The sequence below is a fragment of the Balaenoptera physalus genome (assembly GCF_965194825.1).
Source record: "Balaenoptera physalus genome assembly, chromosome: 1".
NCBI classification, from domain to species: Eukaryota; Metazoa; Chordata; class Mammalia; order Artiodactyla; family Balaenopteridae; genus Balaenoptera; species Balaenoptera physalus.
The window spans coordinates 131,647,566-131,657,504 of NC_138882.1; the positions used below are offsets into that span (position 1 = coordinate 131,647,566).

The 9,939-nt window shown below is 38.9% G+C and overlaps 1 protein-coding gene across 6 annotated transcripts in view; it reads right to left on the reverse strand.

Annotated features, from left to right (window-relative positions):
* Positions 1-9,939, reverse strand: part of LOC309640595 (serine/threonine-protein kinase TNNI3K) — a 299,196-nt gene that overhangs the window by 52,110 nt on the left and 237,147 nt on the right. For 4 of the 6 annotated variants that reach the window (XM_082419553.1, XM_082419557.1, XM_082419556.1 and 1 more), the window contains 2 exons: positions 9,413-9,472; positions 6,061-6,230 (listed from right to left, as the gene is read on the reverse strand). The exons of 1 other annotated variant lie outside the window; for it this stretch is intronic. In XM_082419553.1, the coding sequence (XP_082275679.1) occupies positions 6,061-6,230; positions 9,413-9,472 (230 nt within the window). The remainder of the gene's footprint in view (positions 1-6,060; positions 6,231-9,412; positions 9,473-9,939) is intronic. One more of the 6 variants, XM_082419554.1, reaches the window with a different exon arrangement.

Consider the following 9,939-nt stretch of genomic DNA (forward strand, 5'->3'; position numbering starts at 1 on the left):
GTATTTATGAGCTAATGGGGAATTAAAAATAAATGATCGTAATACAAGACAAAATAACACAAATGTATAAAGTGGCACAAACTACCGTGGCCTTTGGTAAGGCATAACTGTGGAGGCGTTAGTCCCAGGAAAGGCTCTCTCATGACACAGTGATCAAGCTGACTAGATATTACCGAAGGCTGATTAATATTTTGATAAGATTGGGTGGGACTGTTGAGGTTAAAAAATAGGATATAGGAATAGGTTGACAGTAAATTAAACATGGGGTGTGTATGGGAAATAGTTGAACTTCTAGTTTGTCTATGGTGTGTGTCACCAGGGATGCTATTGTTATTCTGTGCAGGATAATTCTTTATTTTGTGGGATTGTCCAAAACATTGTAGGAAATTCAACACTCTGGCCCCCCCACTAAATATCAGTGGCACCTCCCTTGTCACTGGGAAATACCAAAAATACCAAAATACCAAAAAATACCTCCTACAGTTCCCAAAACCCTAGAACATTTTTTGAGAAGAGAAGTGACGGGATCAATGTCTAGAACCACTGGAACATCTGATGTTCAGTGGGAGGTAAAACTGGAAATGTGTTTCACTGGTCATTTTGGATTCTGGATGACATAACGTCACTTAATTTTAGAGGCAATGTGGAATTGCTGGTAGTTTTAAAGTAGGGTAGTGATATAATTGGAGGTCTACAGAAGGAAGATTACGCTGGCAGTAGAGGGTTAAGTGGATTATGGCATGGGGAAGCTGGGACTCGAGGGAGAGAAGTTAAAGACATGACAAAGAAAGCAGAGCAGCCAAGTTTGGACATATGGACTGGGGGCTAACTTTGTGTGTGTGTGTGTGTGTGTGTGTGTGTGTGTGTGTGTGTGCACGTGTGTGTGTGACACAGAGAGCGAGAGAGAGACAGAGAGTTGGAGTCATGGATTGAAACTGCTGATTGTGGTGAGCTGGCAAGAGAAATAAATTGGGGATGAAGAAGGGATTGGAAGAAAAGTGAACATTTAAGGGGCCTGAGGGAAGTTTCAGTACAAAGAAGCATGGAGGAGAGGCAGTAGACTAAAAAGGGGAGTATTTGCCCTTCGGTGGTGAGGAGATACCACACTACGGCTGATACTGGATAAACCGTCCTGCTCCACAGGAGCGAGTGGACACAAGCCTCTCACCTCTCCTTTTTTCATTCCTCCTAGGAACATTGGTTTCATGGTTCTATCATCTTACACAGTTGCTGCATTCTGGAAAAACTATGTGTAAATTAAAATTTGATAACATATTCAACTTTTATAAGTTGAATTGCATTCTAAGTGCACTAGGCAAGCTTTCTATTTAAAGGAACCCTTTCATGGACCCTTTTGTAATGTGAAAAATTAATTCCAAATCAATCTGTTTCACAGTTCCAATCTCTGGATCTCTGCTTTCTTCTCCTGGACAGCTAACTAGGTCATAGCGTTCTATTCTCAGAGCCCAGCCCCACATAAACACTAATTGGTTTTCACATCTGAAAGGTTGTGTATCACTTTGTCATTTCTAAATTTACATGATGTAATCCATGTACAAGATGGGAGATTTCATACCCTGTGGGAGGAGCAAGTGCCACATGCTTAGTTTTCCAAATATATCTAAAGACACAAAGTATTTTAAAAGAGGCAGAACTTCAGGAGTGTCTTCCCCAAACTCAGATTTCATCAGTTTGGGGTTTCAGCAGGAATTAACAAATGTCTATTACCTTTGGAGAAGATATCTGACACAGTTTCCCACCTTGATATTTATTTTATAAAGGAAAATAATAATTAAAAACCAATGAGGAAATAGAAACCAAAACCCCTGCCAAATCAAGAATTACAAAACTACAGGCTGTAACTTTCATAACCCCAAAATTGAAAAAATAAATGCACTATTTTTAAGACATTGTTGAGGGCTCTGAGACCCAAAATTGGGAACATTTGGGTGAGAACTACAGGCCATATCTTGTTGCTATTTAAGAAAAAATAATGCTGGGCTAAAACTTACACCTTGTGTGATTGTAATGAGTTAGTTAGAAAGCCTCTTAGATCAGAGGTTGCTAGCACCTTGCAAGGACTTTTGGGAGAGACCACACAGGTAATCAGCCTTCAGAATGGTCGCCTCTGGTCACAGCTGCTGTTTCACCTTGGTGCTCACATTCCTCTTTCGTTTATCCCACCAGTTGCATCAGATTGACTGGCAGGTTAGATTGTAGTATTCTCTTCCAGCATGCTTCTCATGCTTGGATGTATATTGGGCTCACCTGGAAAACTTTAACAGCTTCTGAAGTCTGGGTGCCATCCCCATGGATCTTGGTTTAATTGGTCCTGGGCACTGGTACTTGTAAAAGTTCCCCAGGTGATTCTAATGTGCAGCCAAATAGCCACTGAATTCCAGGCTGTTAAACTCATGGCCCTGCTGGATCCTTGGATTCTTTGACTTTAAGAACCTATTGATCTCTGGTCTCATTTGCTCTTTCCTATACACGTGCTGAAAAGGCAGGCTTGGGAGGAGTAATTGAATTCTTTCCCTGACCAACTTCCAGAAGACATTGGAAGAAGTCCAGCAAATACAAGTATTGGCAAAATATATCAAACTTCTGAAAAGTGACACCTCCTGTGCCAGAGAAATTCAGAAGCATAGGAGAGTCCTGGGTGAGGACTCCAATTCTGCTTCAATAAACTTAGTAAAGTTACTTACTCTTTCTGAGCCTCAGTTTCCTTATCTGTAAAAATTGGAATACCTAACTTCTAAGGTTTACTTAAATGAGTATTCAAAGTGTCTAAAATAGTGCCTGGCATGCAGTAGAAGTGCAATAGTGATAGCTATTTAAATGGAAAGAATAGAGAAAATAATTAAAGCTTATTGACTGATTATGCTCCAAAATAATAATAATTACAAATTATTGAGCCAATTTATCCAATTTTTTATCCTCAGAACAAATATCTGTTACATATTGACTTCATTCCAATTACACTACTAGCTGCTAGGGTTACAGATGTGAATGAAACAGATATGGTGCATCTTACAACTTAGCTAAATGCTTTACTTATTTCTGGAGTTGATTTCAAGCAGTCCGAAGATTGACCTTACTAGAGGGGTGATACAACTACAAACTGACCTTCAATGCACCCTCACAACAAATACTCAGGGTGTTCTAGGCTGTTAAGAGAAATTTGTACCAAGTAGACAGACAAGTACTTATCAGGGTTCCATAACTGTCCTGAAGGGTCAGGGAGGTATAAAAAACCATGTGAGAATATCAAAGGGAGCATCTCAAAACACCTGATGATTTTTTCCCACCCTGTTTGGGCAGTTTTAGGTGTAGTGGTGTACCTTCTGGGTTCTTGAAGGCCAGAGCAGCTGTGTTCCCTCCACCCCCAACTCACCCAGTTGGGTGTGTTGCTGTGCCTCCCATCTGGGTAGCTGTCTATGTATTATAAGTTGTGTGACTTACCTACCTACATTATGGGAACTTGCATCCTTTGCTTGGGTCTGTTGGCATTTTTCACTCAGTCACTCTTGTGACAATACTACCTCTCCCAGTAACAATCCTAAGAGCTAGTATTACTATCTGTATATTACATATAAGACGTAGGTAACTTGCCCAAGGTCACTGAGCTCTTGAGTGGCAAAGCCAAGACTGAACCTCAGATCTGACTCTACAGCTCATCCTCTTAACCTCTGCCTCAAGTGGGCAAAGCTTCGGTGACTATGCTTTGGAAATACCAAAATCTGTCTCTTCAGATAATTAATTTTGAAACCACAAGTAAAGAAGAAGAAGAGCAGATGGAATTAGAAGATGACGTTGTGACTGAACCTAATCTAATCTTGGCCTATGAGCCCCTCATGAAATTATGGGAGAGACTGGAATCCAATGAAGAATTGTGTTCAGTTTGCCTTGTTATCAATCAAGCCTGCTGATACTTAACTTCATGACATTCTATAGATTAAAGTCTTCATGATTCAGGTTCTCATCTCTTCATAGCTGCAGCTGCAACTCTTTTGTCAGACCAGGAATATAATAACTATGGCTAAAAAGGCAACAGTAGCAATTTGTAGATGGTATAGGATCCTTGCTAAATCCAGATAATCTTTCCCCACCTTCAGGATAAAAATGTTGACTCTGATGACAGAATGTGTGAATGTGTATATGCGCATGTGTGTGTATAAGTGCACATGTGTAATGGCTCATGTATAAATGCTCTGGAGCACATGTGGAAGGACAGAGATTTTAAGCCAGTCTTTTCTGATTTTCCAGGGGTTGCAGTATGCACTTTGTAGGGTATCCATGGAGCTCACAGTGCCTGCCTTTATTGTTCTCCATCCAGATCAGGCCGTTGGCGACCAGGTTTACATACATGAAATATGACCCTACCTTCACTCCAACCACATTTGTTTAGACCAGAGGTGGCCATATAATCCAAAGCGACCAATCATATTTTCTCACATGGCAGACTGTACTTATTCCTACTTCATTATGCTTTTTGTATTTAGGCCCTTTGCCATATGACTCTGTAGGACCTCCCACTAGAGGCTGAGTATATTTTCTCTCCCTATCGATGTTGGACTCAGCTATGTGACTTGCTCAAGGAATGTCGTAGGATGCAGGAGACTGTGTATTGGGGACTGCGGCGTGTAAATGGCAGAGTTTGCTATGGAAGAAAGCTGAACTCTGTTTTCCTCTTTTTCTGACTTGCCCCTTTGCTTAAACTTTTTTTGTGGCTTTTGTTTTTCCTTGAGGTAAAGTTCACATAATATAAAATTAATCATTTTAAAGTGAAAAATTCAGTGGCATTTAGTATATTCACAATGTTTTGTAACCACCACCTCTATCTAATTCCAAAATATTTTCATCCCCCCAAAACAAAATCCCGTATCCATTAAGCAGTTACTCCCAATTTCCTCCTCCCCAACCCAGACCCTGGGGCCACCAATCTACTTTTTGTTTTTATGGATTTCCCTATTGCTATTGACAGAATTGTGTCCCCCCTCCCTCCAATTTCATATGTTGGGGCCCTAACCCCTTATGTGACTGTATTGGAAATAGGGCCTTTAAGGAGGTGATTAAGGTTAAGTGAGGTCAGAAGAATGAAGCCCTTGATCTGACAGAACTCATGCCCTTATCAAAAGATAAAAAGACTCCAGAGCTCTCTCTGCCATGTGAGGGTACAGTGAGAAGGTGGCCATCTGTAAACCAGGAAAATGGCCATTTGAAAGTCCCACTAGAACCCAACCATGCTGGCACCCAGATCTCAGATTCCAGCCTCAATGGTGAGAAATTTCTGTTGTTTAAACCATCCAATCTATGGTATTTTGTTATAGCTACCCAAACTGACTAGTACACCTATTCTGGATATTCATATAAATAGGATCATACAATATGTGATCTTTGTCCCTGGCTTCCTTCATTTAGCATGTTTTCAGGGCTCGTCTATGCTGTAGCATGCATCAGTACGTCATTCCTGTTATGGCTGAATAATATTCTATTGTATGGATACCACATTCTTTATCTATTCATCTGTTGATGGATTTTTTTTTTTCCCACATTTTGGCTATTGCGAATAGTGCTGCTATAAACATTTGAGTACAGGTATTTGTTTGAGTATCTATTTTCAATTCTTTTGGAAATATACCTAGGGGTGGAATTGCTGAGTCATAAGGTAATTCTCAGAACACTGAACTTTTGGTGTTCAGACCTTCAGAGTTGCTTCTTGATTCCCACACAAGAAATTCTTCCTTGAATTCCATAAGACTCCCAGAATACTTTCAATAAATTCCTTTTGTTGCTGTAGCTAGACAGTTCTTGCTGTAGTTAGACAATTCTTGCTTAAGCAAGAGTTAACCCGAAGCTTAAAGAACCTAGACTAATAGACAACAAAATTTCTAATTTTTGGTCAAAATATTAGAAGAAAAACAGGTTCAAAACTCCCCTTTCAAAGTTTGCCACAGGGGTGGTAAGTTCCCTGTTGATACTAAGCAAATCAGGTGATTATCTTGATGAGATTCTGGAATCTGACTTGACTTTGTAACTGTTGCTTAGACTACCACTTACCTTTGGGACCAGGCAGCATAGGACCTTGCATTTAGAGCATATTCCAATTCAAAACGACTCCGTAAAGCTGCCACGTGGCTTCGGCCAGGCCCTCCGCGGCTCAGCAGACAATCAGAAGAAGAGGAAGGTGAGAGAGACCCACTGCTGTTACTTGATGCAGGAGACATCAGCTGAGTGAAGGAGGGGCAATTTCTATCAATTAATAAATCCAACAGGCTTAACAGTATAGTGTAGAATGTAGATTTATTTTAACTTTCCATTCTAGGATTTCTCATATTTTAATTTCTATTCATCTCAGCTTGCTTTTCCTTTCAGCCTCTGATGGCAACATCTGGCTAGCTTTTTTTGACCCAGCTCTGTGATGAGAGCTGACCCATAAAACTTACGCTTGTCTTTAACAAAACACAGTAGGCTCAAATCAGATTCATAAAATAGAATGTTATTATTTAATGGTTAAAAGAGTCTCTGCATTTTTCACTATGGTGATGAAATTCATGGCAGAGTTCCTTTAAATTGGAGCTTACAATTATTCCCTTTACATAAAAGTATTCCCTTTACATAAAATGGATTTACACACTTTCCCAAAAATACATCCATTTTATAAAATGAAGGCTGCTTTAATGTCCAGCAAGCATGAGGACTAAATAGAGTTGTTGTAAGAGAATTTTTAAAAATATTTACAAATAGTTAAGTATAGTTAGAAAATAGAAGAGTGTGAGGGAAGAAAATGAGAAAGAGAACAGGAAAAATAAGAAAGTAGTTTTCTTGAACTTTTGACACCCTTGTTACTTATGCACTCTACCTAGCACAACTGAGAATATTAGTGCTTTGACATTATAATTTCATAAGACATGTAGAGAGCAGACTTTGGTTTTTTAAAAAATAATATATATAAATTCTAAACTCTTCACAGTAGCCAAGACATTTCTAAGTAAAGCTCCAAGAATCATGTGATGTCAGTATTGAAATGAACCTTCAAACTCTTCAATGATTTAATCTCTTCTGTGCATCCTTTTCAAGTCAGCTATGCAATCTGATGGGGAAGGGGAACTCACTATCTCCAGATCCATTCATTTATGTTAGGACAGCTCTGACCATTGGAAAGTTCTTCCTCACAATTAACCAGTTCTATTATTGTACTTCATTTCCATCTGTTGGCCCACAGAGAACTAGGCCATTCCCTTTCCTATATGACAGTTCTTCCAATGTTTAAAAACAGCTGTTGACTCATCCTAGATTTCTCTTCTCTGGGGTAAGCATCCCTGGTTCCTCTAATTGGCTCTCACATACAGGATTTTCAATCCATTCACCACTCTGATCTCTATTCCCTAAAATTTGTGTTCCAGTTTTAATTATCCCTTTAAAAGGACATAACTGGGAACTATTTTATTTGGCCATCTCAGGAGAGAGAGGAATGATCACATTCTTTATTCAGATGCAAGACAGATACTTCATATTCTAACTCCCCAAAAGCTTATTATCCACTAACCTTCATGATGCTCCTAAACCATATCTCCAACATTTGATTCTTTTACTATTGTTTCTTTGACTCTGGTGTATGATGATATATTTATTCCTATTAAATTATTTCTTAGACATGTCCTACTACTTTTCCTGCTTTCAAATATTTGTTGTCTCTCTCAACTTTACTATATCTACAAATGTGATGAGCAGAGCCTTCCTGACCTTGATCTAAACCACTGACTAAAAAGATGAAGAGTAGAGAGGATAGAGCCTTATGGAACTACACAAGTTAAGACCCTTAAAGATGATTCTAGTCCATTAGTTAGTGCAATCCAGTTCAGCAAATTCTCTTTGCATATAGCCCATAGTTATTTGTCTTTTCCACTAGGGGAGATTGTGCTAAGAGGCTTGGTCAATATAACAAGACTAGCTAGCTTAGCAGATCTTGCCATTGTCCCTGTTTCTGGAATTCACTCTCTGATCTAACTGGATATATCCCAGACTTGGTGCAGCCTTGCTCTGTCAAACACAAAGGTTCAGAGCAAGAGGATACTTGGAACTCAAGCCTGAAAAGCATCTCTCAACATCCCAAGCCTCTGGCAGATGCTCTTGTTAGTAGGGGCTGCTGTAGTCCCACCAAATATACTTCTACTTCTCTCCACCTTGTTTGTTTCAGGACTGAAGAGAAGGGAAAGGAAGTTTTATGTTTAAAGAGTAAAGCTTCCTCTTTGTAAGTTCCAGTAAAGAGTCATGAGACAGAGCCACTCACTGCAGGCGGTAATTGCAGACGTGGAACACTTTTCCAAAAGATTAGGTTCCAGGGAATTCCCTGGTGGCTCAGTGGTTAAGACTCCATGCTCCCAATGCAGGGGGCCCAGGTTCGATCCCTGGCCAGGGAACTAGATCCCACATGCATGCCGCAACTAAGAGTTTGCATGCCACAACTAAAGAGCCCACGAGCCGCAACTAAGGATCCCGCCTGCCAGAAATAAGACCCAGCACAACTAAATAAATAAATATTAAAAAAAAAAAAAAGATTAGGTTCCAGTCACTCTTTGTTAAGATGTTAAGGAAAGAAAACTTTCCTTGGATGGTTCCATTTTGGGATTTAGTTGTGCACTCTCAGGTTGATGCTGTTTTTCCCCATTTTTGCCCCTCCGTACACTCGTTTATACGTGAGCCTGTATGTGTGATGTCCAGCCCTCTCTCCTGTAGCATTCACTTGCATTTGGGAATATATTATTATTTTTGAATTAGTGCTCATGTTTCAGTTCCCTTGCCTATTTTCAAATGCTATCTCCCGAACAGGTGTATAGAAAATTAAGGCAATTATAGAGAAAATTAAAGCAAACAGCTCCTTGATATTAAGGAAAGAAAATTCCATTAGTCTCATTACCAACACATATCACTTTATGTAACATATGTGTGGTATAAAAGCAATGCCTCCCAATTAATTTATGTGCTAATTTTAGTAATAATTTTTCCTGTTCTTATTGAACATAAATGGACAATGGCTTAATGTTTTAGCTTACATTTTGTTGTTTGTAGGAAATTTTGTATAGAAAGTAATGATTTACATAATTACCTTCTAACACATTTGTTATTTTAAAATTTTTACATATCAATTTTTTAAGCTATGCATACCCATGTCCATTTGCTTGCCTGATTATTTGTTGAAAGGGTCCCAATTCACTCTGAATTTGCCTTTGCCCTACAGATGCAGTCAATTCTCCTCCACCCTAAGAACTTAATTGACAGGGTGAAAATATGAATGGAGTTATGGACACTCACACTTTCTTTCCACAAGCACCACCTTAACTACATTCCCCAACACCGTTGGATATTCAAGCCTTTGTAATGGACATATTTCAGAAGCCAAAGTTCTTACCTCAGTGTTGCAGAGACACTCTTCTAACTTGGTAACAACTTCAGAAAATTCGGGTCTTCCCTGTAAGTAAAGAAAAGACTTCTTTTCCCCAAAGAATAAAAGGGAGGCAGCTGTCTTTGGATTTTAAAATTGGATATTTGCATGTGCAAAGAATGAGATTAACAATAAAGTATATTTTTATTTAAAATACACTTGTATTGAAGTGTTAATTGAATGTTCATTTGCTGTTCATGGAGGGATGTTGAATCTCCCTCTGATAAGAGTTTTAAGTCAGAATTTGCAACTACATTCAGATAATGAAATAGTGGAAAAGCTTTAATTAGCTTTGCGCGCTTTTACACGGCAGGTTTGCCTCTTCAAAATCAAAGAATAAAAGTGAATACTAAAAACTATTAACTATCTCAGTGCCCTATAATACACTGTTCAATGTGTCTGTAGGGAAAGAACTGCTACAGCTAATTTTATAATTAGCTTCATTTTTGAAAATATCATCTCAGATTCAAAACTAAGATCAATAGCAACCTCAT